At 54.8% G+C, this 16238-nt stretch overlaps 3 protein-coding genes across 3 annotated transcripts; 2 read left to right on the top strand and 1 right to left on the bottom strand.

Annotated features, from left to right (window-relative positions):
• Nucleotides 1–185: 185 nt before the first annotated feature.
• Nucleotides 186–1724, top strand: GCG54_00004389 (uncharacterized protein; the record flags this gene model as incomplete). Its single annotated transcript, XM_045404438.1, has 2 exons — nucleotides 186–677; nucleotides 1158–1724. 2 exons carry the CDS (start codon nucleotides 186–188, stop codon nucleotides 1722–1724), a joined length of 1059 nt encoding a protein of 352 aa, XP_045265222.1.
• Nucleotides 1725–3377: 1653 nt separating this feature from the next.
• Nucleotides 3378–5978, bottom strand: GCG54_00004388 (uncharacterized protein; the record flags this gene model as incomplete). The annotated part of the gene is made up of 4 exons (XM_045404437.1): nucleotides 3378–4787; nucleotides 4841–5303; nucleotides 5350–5543; nucleotides 5643–5978. 4 exons carry the CDS (start codon nucleotides 5976–5978, stop codon nucleotides 3378–3380), a joined length of 2403 nt encoding a protein of 800 aa, XP_045265221.1.
• Nucleotides 5979–12251: 6273 nt separating this feature from the next.
• On the top strand, nucleotides 12252–15106 carry GCG54_00004387 (UDP-N-acetylglucosamine transporter; the record flags this gene model as incomplete). The annotated part of the gene is made up of 4 exons (XM_045404436.1): nucleotides 12252–12791; nucleotides 12838–12969; nucleotides 13013–13358; nucleotides 13410–15106. The coding sequence occupies 4 exons, from the start codon at nucleotides 12252–12254 to the stop codon at nucleotides 15104–15106; spliced, it is 2715 nt and encodes a 904-aa protein (XP_045265220.1).
• Between the last annotated feature and the right edge of the window lie 1132 nt (nucleotides 15107–16238).

Genomic DNA, 16238 nt, shown 5'->3' with positions numbered 1-16238 from the left:
AAAGCCTCCGCATGTGGAAACGAAGTCTATCTTACTCAATGGCCTTGCAAAGGTGACTGATGGTACGTTCCCATCCGCCTTGTGCCGCTACCTTGCGTATTTGCCTATGCTGTTTAACGGCCCGCGGAACATCATCATCACAAACCTTTCTTCTCAATGAAAAGTCGCAAAGATCCGCGCTTAACATGACTAAACACTCGATACAACAACGCGCCAATGCCGAGGGCTCCTTCGGCCGCCTTGCACAAGCCGTCCAATTCATCGCCCATGTCAGCATCATCCTCTGCGCCTTGGGCCTCAGCTCAAAGCTGGACTGGCCGCCGTCCATCGGAACGGCAATCAACAGCCAGGTGGCCGACATCACTTCACATGTGCGTCCCGCGAGCAAACCGATAGACCAACGCCCGGCTACGATCCCGCTTGCGACGGTAGAACTGGAGTACTCGTTCGTCCAAGACCTAAGCAAAAGCCTCTGCAAGGACCCAAAGTTCCCTGGGGAGCATCTTTCACGGTACAGGACGAACGAGACACCACAAGACGCCATGAACCTCCATTATGTTTATAAAAGGTTGGGAAATAACATCACTCGGGCCAACGACGGCGACAAGATCGAAAACCATGGCTATAAGATTCATGTTGCACACGGGATGGACACACTGACTACGCATCTCGGCCAGGTCTGTCGTCTTCTCAGAGAAACCGGAGTTGCGGGGGTGGTGATGTCGTGGCCTCATCACATGTGTTGGAGGAAGTCTTGTCAGATGACTTATTCGGGGTATTTCAGCGAGGATGCAATCGTTGGAATCTCGAAGCTGGATGGGTTCAGAAAGGTTGAACATCTAAAAGTAGGACGAAATGAGACCGCGCCTTGAGTAATGGCGCAACCCCTGCGGCGGAACATGTATATACATTTCAACCTCCTGCGGATCACCGCAATTAGCTAGACCAACCTTACCAGTTCGCATTTATCAAGGTAAACAAGAGCTACTCGAGACGAGATTCATATGGTAATTGTTTAACTTACAGTTTTCCGCCGTAATCCTAGGATGACGAGACTGACCAGATCAAACTTCATCATGATGCGCGGCCTTGTCAGTCTTTCGTATCTCATCGTCACCATAATCCTATCAACTTGGGCTTGAAAACTGAGGTCAGAGTTCGGTGAGCTTTCCTCCGAGCTCTCCTCCAAGCTTTCCTCCAACACATCATCCGTCACCGTCACCGTACCACCAGTAGCCGTAGCGACGACCATTACGACCAAGGACGAATCCATCCCCATCGTACCCCACCCATACCTTCCTTTGAAACAGAGCACCCGGAGATGGCCGGTGGCGTCAAAGACATACACCGATAAGGAGACCCGCACGATGACAGTCATGAACGTCATGAACCTAGAGGATATGTGCAAAAGGGGGCCAGATGTTATTGAGAAGGCTCAGGGCGACTGGGAGGTCTACGACCACTATTTCAAAGTCCACATGTGGCCAAAGAATTGGGGCGATAATCCAAGTCACTTGGCAAAGGTTTTCGGTGTTGTTCCGAGGAATCCTGCTTCGGGAGTCGTGACGGACCCTGGACCACTGATGCTCGGCGATTACTATAAAGGCTCCTTCGACGACGACACCATTGTCGCTATCTCGAAGATGGAGAAGGTGAAGAAGATTGAGCATATGAGAAAGCTTGCGGGAACTGACGAGCAATATGACGTGCACCCTTTTCGCTGAACAGGGAGTTCGTCTGGAGTAATACTACGCGTGTATCTCTTTCTACCTCCATTTACCTCCTTCAGTCGTGTTCAGCGTAAGAATTTTCGTGGAGCTCTACTCTTGCCTGGCTACTCGCTTACCGACCAGTTGCATGGCATTGTTGCTATACCATTACGGCATGAAACTGAGGTCACCAACACGCTCGACCATGCGGTCACTTTTTGTCATCGTGAGCAAGCCGCCAAAAGGCTAGTTCAAATACTGAGAAATGCAAGTCATTACGCTTCAAGTTCATCAAAGCCACACCCAATGACCCTTCTTAACGGAGAAAAAGTTGTTTTCGCGGTGGCGTTCTCGAAGAACGAGGTAACTCCACTGCTTAACCTCCTCGTGCGCGTCTCCCCCTCCAATGGCTTGCTTCTACCTAAACGGGTCGTCTAACTCTTCAACTCAGATGAAACCAACCAGTCATGGTACTCTTTTCAAAGAAACTCTATGCCAAATTCCAAGTAATCACTTCACCTTGACCCCCCTATTGAACCCCGCCTCCTGGTCCATATCTCTGCCCAACCGGCCAGCAGCCCCACCTCAGCAAGCACATACCGACGCAATGCCCAACGTCAGATACCCCTCTGCTCTCAATAACAACACGACGCTCATCATAAACGGTCACCAAGAGGTGGTCGGGTCGCACCCGGGCGAAACATGGGCTGCCGGAGTTGTCGCCGGCGGGGGCTTGAGCTGGCCGACAAACACGTCTCCAACCTCGAAGAAGGCCTTGACCCGGACGAGTGGGCTGCCGGAGTTATTGATAGGCTTGAGCTGGCTGGGCTTGAGGTATCCTACAAGGAATCAACCCATCAAAAAGAGGAAGACAGGCAGAAGGATAAGGATCTCGAAGCCGTTGCCAATGGAGATATGCCTGCGATTTCCATTTCCCTGCACGAGTTGGGTTCAATGGGAGACATGCGCAAGTTGCCGCTGGCAGACACTACTACCCCGGTGTCCGTGGTGTAGACCGAAACCATACGACTTGTGGAACTACAAAGATTAATCAAGCTGACGGCAGTCTTTTCGAAACAAGGCCTTCGACAACCAACTCAAACTCCGGTCGTCCTTGGCCAAGTTGACATTGGCTCTAGCTTCATGCTGTGAGACATACGGCTACGCCACATATCTGACGCCACCAACCGTTGGGTGTGAAGAAACCTCGGGCCACAAGCCCCTGCAAAGACAAACCAACCAGTCATGTGGCTCTCACGACAACAATTATCGTTCACTGTCTTAGTTTCCCAACTGAAGTGCCTCAGTGGATCCGTAACACATGACTCTTGGTGTAACTTGGTATAGTAGTACATGATCCTCATCAATTCTGGAACAATAGACATGAAGAGAAGAAACAGTATCGCTCCTTTTTTTCCAATACAAAAAAGAGCAAATCGCGGCAGACAAGACACCACTTGTGATTTTAGTTCCCCGCAAAAAGACCCCAATGAATTGACCCCACAAGAGCTCTCCGCCCATGACATCAATGCAACCCACACAAGCAACCCACATCTCGGTGTATTATAACCCGTGGCCAGCACTACATCTCGTTCCGTCCCTGACTCCGCTCGCTATATCCTTCCTCCTCCTCCTCCCCCGGCGTTACATCCCGTAAGCAACAGAGACCTATTTTGAGCTGACGACAACGTTGGGGATATCGAGGCTCTCGCCCTTGGTGTTGGTGTTGGCGACAGGCATCTCGCGTCCGCTCTCATCCGCAAAGTTGGAACTCGCGCGGCGGCTGAGCGTCAAACCCGCAATGGAGCGCGCGTTGGGGCCGTAGTTGATGTTGCTTGCCTTATCGAGCGTCTCCTTGCACATGCGCAGGAAGACGGCGCCGAGCTCGGGGCGGTGCAGGGGAATAAGGCTGAAGAAGAGAGAAGCAGTGATGCGGAAGAGAGTCTTGCGGTGGAGGCGGACAGAGTACGTCTCCTCGAGGAATGTGAAGAAGACCTCCTGCAGCTCGTTGAGAAGATCCTGATCGGCCTCATCAAGCAGGGGCGCATCAGTCTCCAGGGCACCACGGAGGTCGTGGTTGTTTGCGCTCATGAAGAGGATGTGGTCGTAGCCGCAGAGAGACTGGAGGACCTTGCCGAGGTCGTAATGAATGTCGCCCTCGGGGGTCAGGGTGTTTTCGAGTTGGCAGCGCACGTCGATGAAGCTGACGAGCTTCTCGTCCTTGGACAGGATGGCGTTGCTGAAGACGGGGTCACCGTGGATGACCTGAGCGTGCACTCCCTTCTCCTCAGCCTCGTAAGTGTCGAGGAACTCGTTGATGCGAGCAAAGAGGGAGCCGGCCAAGGGGCCAAGGGCGTCGTACTTGTCCTGGTCCTTGTAGTAGCGGCTGCGCAGCTTGGAGCCGTAGTTTGCGTAAATGTTGACCCGGTGGTTCGCGCGCGCCAGGGAGTGCTCCTCAAACTTCTTCTCCAGCGCGGAAGGGATCTTGAGGGTAGCCTTATCGGTGCTGGCGGTGGTGTGGATAGTGTGGAGGGACTTCAGGAGGGAGATGAGGCGGCCCTTGGTAATGGAGCGGCCGACCAGCAGGTGAGAGAAGGTCAGACCGCGGCGGTTCTCCATTGTGATGTTGTAGATGGAGGTGTCGGCAATGTAGTCGACATTGTAGACGGTGGGGAAAATGTGGGAGATCTCGGAGGGCATGTGTGAGTAGAAGAACAGCTCGCCAAGAATGTTCTCCGATTTGCTCGACTTGATGACCTTGTCGCCGATAATCTGGATCGTGTTGAAGTCACGCGCCGCAATCATGCCGGCCTTCTTCGCCTCCTCGCCTGCGCTGGCCTCTTCGCCGATTAGTGCGGCAGGGTCCTGCTCGTCCAGCAGCCAGCCGATTTCCCGCATGGTATCCAGGTTGGCATTGACCGCCAAGTCGTCGACGTAGACATCGGCGTAGGGCTTGCCGAAGTGGATGTCGTGGTACGGGATCTCGTACTTGGCCAATTGGGCAAAGGTGACGGGGCCGACATCTGCAAGCACGGAACCAATGTTGCCCTTGTGTGTTCGCATGCGACGAGCGGTTTGCTGCCGTCCGGTTAGCCGTCGCTCATCCCTGCCAAGCGCCAAGATCGACTTACAATGATAATGTAGTGGCCCGCGTTGTACAGCTGCTGCACGAGACGAATGTTCTTCTCGATGGGCGGGCACGTCGAGTAGTCGCCAGGAATGGCGGGCACACCGACAAGGGTCATGTCGAGGTCGAAGCAGAAGCGGCGCTTCTTCAACTTGATCGGCAGGTTAGAGGTGTCGGACTTGAGAAGCTTCAGGAGGTCCTGAAGCTGCTCGGGAGTGCCAACGACGCTGAAATCCTTCGTCTTGACGGGCATGCCCAGGTAGGGAACACCGTTCTGGATCATGAGGGCAATCATCTGCGAGGTGTAGTACTCGCCCACCTCTGAGCCGTCGGGCCTCTTCATGTCGAGGTTCTCCGAAGCCCATGACTTGAGCTGCCCTGCCGTAGGGAAGACGTATGCGCCCGTGTTGGCCTTGTTGGAAATGGCCTTCTTTTCTTGGATGTCTACAATGCGCTCCAAGCCGTCCCTGTTGCTGTTAGCACCGCAACTTCCCACAATCACATGCGACTCACTTTGTAGCCTCCGTCTTGATGTATGAGAAAATGGGCTTGTCGCCGACGTCGGGGAAGTAGAAGCAGCCGCCATGGCCCTTGGGCATGTTGCGAATGTCCTGGAGGACATCGGCCCAGTAGATGGTATCGCAGTCGAGGGAGACAGTCTTGCGCTCGAGGTGCTTCTTGGTCATGCTCTGGGTGACAATGTACAGCTGGAAGACAAGAGATTAGCGACATGGGCCTCGCACTTGGCTCTGCGCCCTCTGCCCCTCCATTGGCGAGCGGGCGCAAAAGAGGAATTAGTAGCTTACCGTCTCGCTGGCACCCTTGGTCTGGTGCCGCAGGCGCAGCAGCCTGAAGTCGATCTTGGAGAAGGTCTTGCTGACGAGCTGGCCGATTCTGAACTCGTCGTCAATCTCCTCGTTGACGGCCATCCACAAGGTGTCGCCGGGCTTGAGGCTCAGGTTGTCGATCAGCCATAGCAGCATGGGACGGCCGACGATGTTGATGAGGGGCTTCGGGTAGCGGTAGCCCTGCTTGGCGAAGCGAGAGCCAATGCCGCCGATTGGAATAATTACGTTGATGGGCTCATAGTCGAGGTTGTCGCCGTTGGGCGCGGCTGCCGCCGTCGTTGTCTGAGGAGCCATTGTGTTGGTTTGACGAAGGGATCAACGGCTACGTTGCAGCAGTGTGTCCTCTCGCCGGATGCGAAAAGGAGTGGTGGAATGGTCAGGAAGCCACTCGAGCGCGTGTGCGGGCAGAATGCGTTCTGGACTTTCCCTCTGTCGCGAAACGATGGGAAATGTCTCTGAATTCTGGTGGGACCGTGGCGGCGGTGAGGTGAGACTTTCAGAAACCACAGCCGAGAAACAAGATGTCGTCGCACTGCGTTTCCAGCGAGGGATGAGATAAATGCAGATCTCGACAAGGTCCCAACCTAGCTCACGGAAGAAAAAGAAACAGGGAAAAAGTGAAGCTTGAGGTCGCGATGGGGAGCTTAGGAAGAAGCAGGTAAAAGAAAAAGGTCCGGCAATGGGGCTAGGTGTAAGGTGTCCCTCTCGTGTTACTCCGACTACATTTCCCTACTCTGGATGGACAGCATGCCGTACAGACTAATAAGGTACGTATCCCGGCCGGCAAGAAGCACAGTAACAGGAGTGACCACGGTTGATTTAGGGACACGATCGCTGTGAAAGCCGACAGGGGAGCAACTTGCTGCGCGGGGGTCGAAAAAAAAAAGTTCGGCCCTCATTCTGCGAAAATGGGCTAAGCTATTTTAATTTTCTCCAACTCGAACAGATCCAATGCGGACGGCAGCAGCACGACACCAGCGGCAGCCGGCCCCCGAGGGCCAAATCATCATGTAAAGTCCATCCATTTGGAGGTCCCTCCGCCTTGAGCTCCCTGTCGTGCCCCTCTATCGCTGTTGCCCTGGGCTTACATTTTTCTTACACTGCCCGCAGGCTGCAGGCAGCATCTTGGAGGACAAGGATAGGGGAAGCGCCCCTCAGGGGTCCTTTCGCGCGCAGAGGGCTTGGCCAGGCGGGCTGGACCATCAGAAGACAGCCCACTCAATCTTGAGCTGTGCTGCTGCCCTTCCTCGCGCCGTATACCTTCCTCCCTTACCTATCCAACGTCCAACACCAGATAGACAGGCGCAAGAGAATAGGGGCTCTGCGTTGCCATGCCGCATCCCATTGTGTTCGCCTCAGACGTGCGTGCTGCGTAGCCAACAACTCAGACTAGCGACATCGACGGATTGCTGCCATGTTGCAGCCATTTGCACGCCGGCCGGGAGCGAGTGTCAATGGATGCGGGAGTGGACCCAGTTCGACCACACCCCCGGCTGGAGACAGTTAGTGTCGAGGACCGCCACACTGTGTCGTGATACCCCTGTTGCCCAAGAGAACCCTCGACGCCCGGACCAGCCCAGCCCGATGGACCCCCAGACGAGGGAAGCGACTTCTCCTCCTCCAGGCTCCCAGGTCCAAAAAGAAAGTGCCCGTATTCCCGCCAGCGCATCACCTCACGACTTTTCTAATCAGCCCTCACTTTGCCCGGGGCGCTGAATGGGGCCTCGGAAACTCTGCCCCCATCTCACGAACCTCGGCCGCCAGGGGCTCTTATTCATGACTGCCCAAGACTGTGCAACGTTTGAACTCTTGTCTGGTAAGGTAGCCACGAGGGGCAGAAACGGGCATCGCGCGTTGGATCATGGCGATCAGATTTGCGAGGACAGACACACCACACGCCCAAACGAGAGGCCAGGTTGACGTGAGAAGAGAAGCCCCTGGACGAGGCGGACGGAAGCAAGCGCCGCTTTGACTTTGCTTTCTGCTGGTTGACCTCATCCATTCGTCAGTTGTCGGTCTCAGTGCTCCCTTTGTGTAGGCTTGGCCGTCCCAATTTTCAGCATCTGCTGTGCAGCAAACTATTCTTGCTCTTGGCCCTGGTTGGAGGGCAAGCGGGAAACGACGACGCGAGGAGATGGGACGAAAGTAGTAAAGATGACCATGTGCTGTAGCAGCGCCATGTGTGGTCGGTGTATGCAGGTCTGCTGCCGAGCGAGAGAAGAACATTGAACGAGCGCCATTTCAGACTGCTGCAGTCAGCCACCCACACAGAATTCCAGCCCGGTCCAGGGTGATCGCAGAATTGCTTTGCTCATGCTGTCAGCCCTGCGTGGGATTGGCGGAGACGCAGGGGGAAGAAGCCGTCGAACGTGGGTACAAAGAGCCTCGGAGATGGCATTGGTGCGGTGATGAAGGAGGCTTAGGAAAGACAGTCTCAGTCGACGGCTACAAACCTGCATTGGAGGCTTCGGATTGATAGGACTGGTTGGAGAGAGCAAACTCGCGCCTGCGGTTGGCCGTTTGATTCGTCTCTTCTTTTCAGGGGCTTCATTTCACAGGGGCTTCATTTCACTCGGAGATGCATTGAGTGACGGTTGTTGTACACTGACTTGCTGCCGGTCTGGACTTCGGAACTGAGAAAGGGGGCGCGCTTTCGGGCTGTACCAGTTACACGCAGGTCGAACGCGACGATGAATTGACGCAGGGCGCGTTGATCCACCGCCCTGAACCAGATAACGTAAAGAGGGCAAAGTCAGATTAACAGAAGACGAGTGTTGAGTGCAACGACGACACCCACTCACACAAAGTTTGATAGATAGCCGCGTAAGATGGCAACGGTGGTGGTGCAGTGCCGCAGTAGAATGAGAGGTAGCACCCCAGTTGGGACGGAGCGGTGGCAGAGGAAGGGCGTCGTCGCGGCCGGCGGTCCATGTTCTGAAACGGGCTCTTGACTCGTCGATACCTTCCCAAGAAGAAGTGACAGGCGGAGAATAAAAGGGTGCCGTCGGTAGCCTGTAGGGTGGAATGGCACCATTTTTTGTTCCCGAAGGTACCGAGCGATGGGTAACATGCCGCTGGCCTCAAGGGAAGATGCTGGGAGAATCCGGGGAATACAGCGAGTCCTTGTTCAGATAAAGTTATCTGGTGTGTTTCATTGTCCAGGGAGCTGCCTCACTTTTTTTAATATTGGCACAGCGAAAGAGTGGCCCAGTGGGCGATGCCCTGGGCAGGGATTGTCCTGTTGCCGCCAAGACGCGCATTTGCGTTTGAAAGTCGTTGATGATGGAGGGAATTGCTGCTGTTGTGTTGCTCTGCAAGGTACGGACGGGATGCGAGACGACGGCGAGGCGGGGAGGGAAAAGAGAGGACGAACCAGCAGTCCGAGTCTATCCGTCCATTTTTGGGTTTCTCCCGCATTGATGGTCATGATGGTGTTGACCGTGTCGTAATTGCTGCGTCGTCGTGCGTCGTCCTGTCTGTGCCCCCGATGTCGCATGCCTGCGTGTTCGGCGTCCTTCTCGAAGCATATCGACACAGGAGAGGGAGAACAGCAGCACCCATCGGCGTAAGGTTTACGGAGTTGTCCGTGGCGGTGGGACGCCGTAAATGCGGTCATGCCACGCATCCCAAGGGCGTTGCTGGTTTGACAGCTGGGGTTGGCATTCGGTTTTCGTCGGACTCTGTTCCGTGGTTGGTCTTCACATGTAGTGCGGATTTTCTTTCCCTTATTGCGCGATGTTGGTAGTTCTGAGGGTTGTGTCAGTCAAATGAACGTCGCAATATCAAAAAGAGACGAAATATTTGGCGATGGGTACGTTGGAAAAGCTTCGATGGCGGGACCGGGCAAGTACCACTTTCCCTTCTTTTTTTTTTTTTTTTGTCGTCCCTTCGCACCTTCTTCCCACTAGCATACCTAGGCAGGCGTTGGCTCCTTTGCCGCTGCCCCATTGCCCGGATACGAACAGGCAGCTGCGGCCGACAGCACAAGAGCCAAGACGACACCTCAGAGAAAAATTTATTGGTGATTAAACCTTGTGAGCCTGATCTACAACATCAAAATGAATTGGCAGATAAGAAGTCGGAATTGCGCGCATCTTCCCACCCGTCCTTCGAGAAATTTCTTTTTATGACGAACACAGTTGGCAGTTTTCGGGTTCCCTGCCGGGAGGCGCATCAAGCATTTTCTTCAGTTAGTGTGATTTGATGGCTCGATTGCAGCTGGGTCGATGGGATCTGACTTGGCCCACGGGCGAAGACGGCAAAGACGGCAGCGGTTTACCAGCAATCTGGACACGTACAAGACGAACAAGCATTCTCTTGCAGGTGGTTTTCCCTTGTCCCCAGCCCTATCGACGACATCCGACCACCGTACATCTCGCAGATGGTGATTTCAGGCGCGCTTTGAACCACTGAGACGCGGCCGACGCGCCCAGGGCAGATGCAATTGGCGGCGACGAGCTGCGGGCGGCGGACACGGAGGGGAATGAGCACTATGTCCTACCTAATCCAAGGTGCCTTACCTAGTACAAAGTATTGACATGGAGGCAATAGTGAGCATTGTGTGTGGTGCAGCGGTGCTGACGGGTGCGGGCACTACGAAATGATGAGCATGTAAGGGTGGAGAGGTCCAATTAACGCTAATTGATTGATGAGCAGCGAAGTGAGATCCCTCAAGGCGGGCCGTACTGTGCGGCGACTTTTGCAAATCGGACACTGTACGCAAGGTACAAGACCCTTGGGAGGGAGGGGACTCGATCAATCGATGGAGACGGGAAAAGGCCACCAGAGGGCACGTTTCTCAGTGTCAAATGTCGAGAGGAACTCCGCCGCCACTCTTTACCGGGGGGCCTTTGAAAGTCGACAACGATAGTAACAAGTCAGCAACACATCAGGGGAAGCAGCTTAGTCCATAGGTCCGTCTAGTGATTTTTGCAGTCGCTACCAAAAAGAACATAGACACAGAAGCCGTCCATCGAGGCTGTCAGACCAGGCCAGGAACGGGTTGGCCAGCCACGCTGTCTCGGGGCGACACGCAGCTGCAGCCTTTCAGCCAGGAGACGCAAGAAAAAAAGGAATCTGACACATTTCCACGGGCGTTGATGGCTGCTAGCGATAAGATTGAGTTTCCCCCTTTTTCTTGGGAGTGTGTCTGTACCTGTCGTGGCGTTCGACCATCAGCTTGGCGGCGTGTGTGCGAGTGCAATGGCACCTCATCAACGGAACGCAACGCAGCTCTGCTGGTTCAGTTCATCAGGTCAACAGCGACGACAGCAGCAGGACATCAGACCCAGGCTTGGTTGGGGGCGCTGCTTGGCCACTGAACATCGCATTTCGATCGAGGTTTCAACCCTCGGCACCGGTTGCAGGCCGGAGGCCGGTCATCCTGTCTCGCTATGTTGATGGATGACCGTAGCAGCAGCAGCAGCAGCACACAGCACTCAGCACACAGCAACAGAGAATAAGCCATCCAGTAGAAGAGAGTGACACCCGTGTCCTGGCTTGCCTGACGTGGTGTTAAAGGCCCGTTGTCAGAGATCGGCTACTTTAATCCTGACACAGTGCGGCCCCTCCGACCCTGGGTCGGTGCCATCGGTAGGAGTGCAGCCAGACGGCCGACTGCTGCACCGTGTCATCGCTCCAACCAATCACAGTCTGTTCTATTTTCCCCCAACGACCCCACTTTTCCCTCGCAGCACTCTCTCACACTGCTAAAGTTCCCATTGGGATTGCTTGGCTCCCCCGATTGCCCCGTTTCCCCCAGCAGCCTCAGCAGGGTACCTTGCCTTAGTATCCAAATAGGTACCTGGGGCATGTACCTCGCAAAGTACCCTCGCACCCCCTTGTCGCAGACACTGTACCTACGGGAAAGTATGTCAGCTTCGAGTGGGCACCTCCAGGATTCGGCTTCCAGCGACCGCGCCCGGTGCAGTGTTCCCTTCCCCCCTCCCCTGTGGTGCCTTCCGTTTCCCGTTCTCGACCTGCCCATGGGCTCCCACGTCCAGTCTACGCTTTGCCGCTCCAGTGCAACAATCATTCCTGCACCTGCTCTGCTCTTCCGCCTGCTCCTTCTGTAATCCTGCAATTCCGACCACCCGTTCCTTTTCCCTCCCTCACAACTGTCCAGCGACCTTTTCCTCTGCGATCCTGGGCCCATCGCAATCGAAAACGAGCGACGACGCCGACGACACGACATCGACGACCGCACGAGAGCCTCTCGAGACGACTCCCAGACGACTTTACGAAAGATAGACGCCAGCGCATGTCGGACACGACGGCACAGCAAGCGTCATCTCCCCACCCCCAGGAAACCTAAAGACGACCCAAGACTTCCCTTTCTGCACTGCGCCAGCAGCACCGCCCAAGTCCAACACCAACCAATCCTCCAACCTGTGCACTGCAGCCGGGCTACACATTCCGTGCCCAGCCCATCTCGCAGACTGCTGCCAGATTTCCCATCACGCTCGTTTTCGCCCGGTCCGCCAACTCTTACACCCCGCGACGAATTTCGATCCCTCGACCCTCAACACACGAACAGAACCGCCCGTCAGCGGCTGGTGAACCGCAACCATGTTACGACACGGAAGCGTACTGGGGCTCTTCTTGAAGCCCCTCAGCTGGATTCCCGGCGGGCCTCAGCATGCCGCCTACGCTGCTGCCCTCGGTCTCGTCGCCATCCAGGTCGGCATTGGAATTATTATGAAGGTTGCTCAGACCGGCGGCTCCTATTCCTTCTCGCCATCTGCCTCCGTCACCATTTCCGAGTTCTTCAAAATGCTTCTGTCCACAATGTTCTTTTACAACGAGTGCAAAAGACGAGCTGCCGATGGCATCCGTCCCTCGACCCGTGGTGGCGGCAGCGGCTACTCCTCCCTCGCCACCTCGGAGCTGCCTACAAACGAGAGGAGTAGTTTGGATGAGAAGCGGGAGGAGGAGGGACTGAACGGAAGTGCCAGCTCTTCGAGCAATGGCTCCGTCGTCGACAAGCACATCCCACTGCCAAAGCTGGACCTTAGGACGTTTTGGAGCTACGTACGGGGCGAGGTCACGAGAGACGTGCGCTACGGTTTCTGCAACTTGGCGCTGTTCTACGTCCTCATCAACAACTCGGTATGTAAGGCAACCCGTTTGCTGTTGCGCTCTGCTAATTGTGTAGATTTTTGTCAGCTACAAGATGGCCGACCCTGGTACAATTCAGCTGACCAAGAGCGGTGTCACCTTCATCACCGCCCTCGTCATGATCGCGACCCTCAACACCAAGATTTCCAAGATTCAGTGGATTGCCATTGTCATGCAGGCATGATCCCCCGTCCATTCACGGTATTGACTAGACTAATACGGACCAGATTTGCGGTTTGATGGTTACCCAGTACAACCCTACGACGGGTACCACATATCCTTTCAGCACGTATTTCATTCTGCTTTTCCAGGTCTTCCTGAGCGCGTCGTCGGGAGTTTACAACCAGGCTCTACTCAAGACTGATGACTCGAGCTTGCACGCCGACAACATGATCCTGTACGCTGCTGGTGCCGCCTGCAACCTGCTGTGCCATCTGGTTATCAAGACACTCAAGGCCGACGAGCCGGGTTTCTTCGAGGGCTACAACAGCTTCGGCGCCATCATGGTAATCGTCAGCAACGTATTCATCGGCCTTGCCATTACCGCTGTCTACAAGTGTGAGTAACATCTGGGTACCCCTTTTCGACCTACCCCGCTGACTTGTCCAGACGCCGATGCCGTCATCAAGTGCTTTGCGACTGCCGTGGCCACCGGTATCCTTCTGTACGTCTCGCCGATTCTCTTCGGTACCAACCTCAGCTTCCTTGTCCTCCCCGGTACCGTCGTGGTCTTCATTGCCTCTTGGCTGTACATGGACAACCCGCCCCCGAAGGATCCCAACGCCGCTCAGTCCAATGAGCCCCAGAAGCTGTCGTTCTTCGGCAAGCTCGCGGCTGTTGCGCGCAAGTACAATAAGATATTCCTGATCGTTGCGAGCTTCATCACCATTGTCATCGTGGCATTCCTCACCATGTCCGAGGCCAAGATGCCCGACTTCGCCAAGGACGGCGGATCCAAGGCGGCCCCTGCGATCGGCCCGAAGCCTGTCACTGGCAATGAGGAGAAGATTGTTTCGCCGTTCAAGAACACTATGGCGATGATCAGGTGGAACTCTGCGCGTCCCGAGCGCATTCCCATGCTGCAGAAGTACGAACCGTTCTTCCACACGGTTCATATTTCCATGCCGAACATGTTCAAGGAAGAGGACCCCGAGTTTCACAACTTGACCCACGACCAATTCCCCGGCACATTTACCGTCTACAAGCAGGTCGCTCGCACCATGAAGTTGATTCTCGACACCCAGCCCGAGATTGACGGCCTGATGTACTACCACTTCGACGCCTGGATTGACCCTCTTGGCTGGACCGGCATGAACCCCTACAACATCCACTTCCCCGCCATCATTGACACCGCCCCGCCGTCTCACGGAGGCCCTGAATACATGTGCTTGACGGAGACCAAGAACTACAACTGGTGGGGCTGGGGCCAGGACTTCCACCGCACTGCCATGGCTGCTGCTGCTGTTGTCGACAACTTTGACCTCGAGTACAAGGTCCGCCGTGATGAGTGGTGTGTTGGCTGGAGCGATATCTACTACATCCCCCGCCGCTTCTTCGCCGACTACATTTTCCTGTCCGAGGTTTTCGCCGGCTTCGGCGTCTTCCACGAGGTCGCCATTCCCACCATCATCCACATCATCGACCAGAGTCGCCGACGCAACCCCTTCCGGTCTGTCATTGACCACATCAGCGACTGCTGGGGCCACTGCTGCAGCTCCAACCCTAAGGTCCGCGACGTCCTGGGTGCCCGCTGCGGTCATCGCCTCAACTACTTGGAGGATGTTCCTACAAATGCGTTCTACGAAAAGCTCGACGCTCAGGCCAGCATCCTGGGCCAGCCCCTGAACGCGACCAAGTACGCCATGACGAGTGCTGAGAGCGCGCACATGTTTGACAGCGCCGCGTTGGCGAGCATCAACAACGGCGAGGCGAAGAAGGTGGCGCCAGCCAAGGATGACGCCCTCGAGGATGACCAGCGGGCAGACCAATTGGCCAAGGACAAGGCCGCTCAAGAGAAGGAGAAGCTCAAGAGTGAAAAGGCACCAGTGGACAACACTGGCAAGCCTGGCGACCCCAAGGCCGACCCCAGCAAGGTTAAGCCAGCAGACAAGGAGCCCCCCAAAGAGGAGCACAAGGAAAACAAGGAGCATCCCAAAGAGGCACCAAAAGAGGCCCCCAAGGAGGCGCCCAAGGAGGCAGAGAAGAAGGACCCCAACGACGTCCTCAGGGAAGCAGACAGGGACCCAGATGTGAAGCGCAGGTTACGACGTGAAGTGATTGCTGCGGTCGCTGGGTTCGGCTACTAAGCCCTGTGTTCTTCTGTTTTTTCTGTCTGCGTTCTTTTGTTTTCGTTTTTTGCATGCTTTGAGATATCCCACATCGGAGAGGGACCCGGATGGTCGGACACGAGCAACGACACAGAGTGGTGTGGTCTAGTAGATATTGGCTCTGTCGCATGGAGAGAGAGAGAGAGAGAGAGAGAGAAAAGGGAACGTGTGTGAAGTTATCAAACTGAACGTTTGTGTGTGAGAGTGTGCGTTTTGTGTGTGTTGTCGCAGGATATGGTACGATATAGACCTTTTCTTTTTCTCTGTTCACTTTCTCAAGTACAAAGGTAGGCGTGAGCGGTCAACGGCGTCAGAGATGGTATCACAAATAGCCCCCCACTTTAGTAGTAAGGGCGAAGCAAGCAAGTAAGCAAGCAGCAGTTTTTGTCAACACAGTTCCTTGAGGCGAGCTGGACTGGCAGAAGAGTTATAAAAGAGTGTAATAAAATTCCATTTCATTTCTTCAAGTGCGTTCATTGTCATGTTGCTGGAGATAACAGGCCTACCTTCTACTGGCTGTAGGTCAATGTATGCTCTTTGGCTTCACTGGAAATTGAGTCTTGGTTTGATGTTCTGCGATGCTCAAATCCACATCGTCAATCCTTTAACACTGGAGCTCTGAACTTATTGTGATTGCGTCCATGCTTGCCTTGCCTTGCCTTGCCCTGCTTGCCCCTACCACCTTGATTAGTCCTTTCTCGCAGCTGCCGTTTTGTTTTGTTTACTTCGGATGGAAAATGTGACAATCACATGTTTGTGTGTGGTGGGGGTGAGTTGGGGTTGAAACATTCCCTGGGATGATGGAGTTTGGGGATGGTTTGCAGACGTCATTGGTCTCCAGCTACTATGACTGGTTCTGTTTACTGTGTGTATCCAGGTTTGGTTGCGGTATTGTCAGTGTTTGCGTGGTTTGTACACACGGTGGCTGGTTTTTGGTGGATGATGAATGATGTGTTCGAGATGTTGTTGAGCTTGTTTGAGTGGTATGTTGTTGGGCGTACGCTGCGTGGATGGCTTTTTGTGACACGTGTAGCTGTAAGGAGTCAATGGTACGGGATTCATCAGAGTTGTGGTGGCTTATACGCCTTTGATGAACAAGCATTGGCGTGAC

This window comes from Colletotrichum gloeosporioides, assembly GCF_011800055.1.
Source record: "Colletotrichum gloeosporioides strain Lc1 chromosome Unknown consensus_37, whole genome shotgun sequence".
NCBI lineage: Eukaryota > Fungi > Ascomycota > Sordariomycetes > Glomerellales > Glomerellaceae > Colletotrichum > Colletotrichum gloeosporioides.
This window is presented reverse-complemented; position numbering and strand designations above follow the sequence as displayed.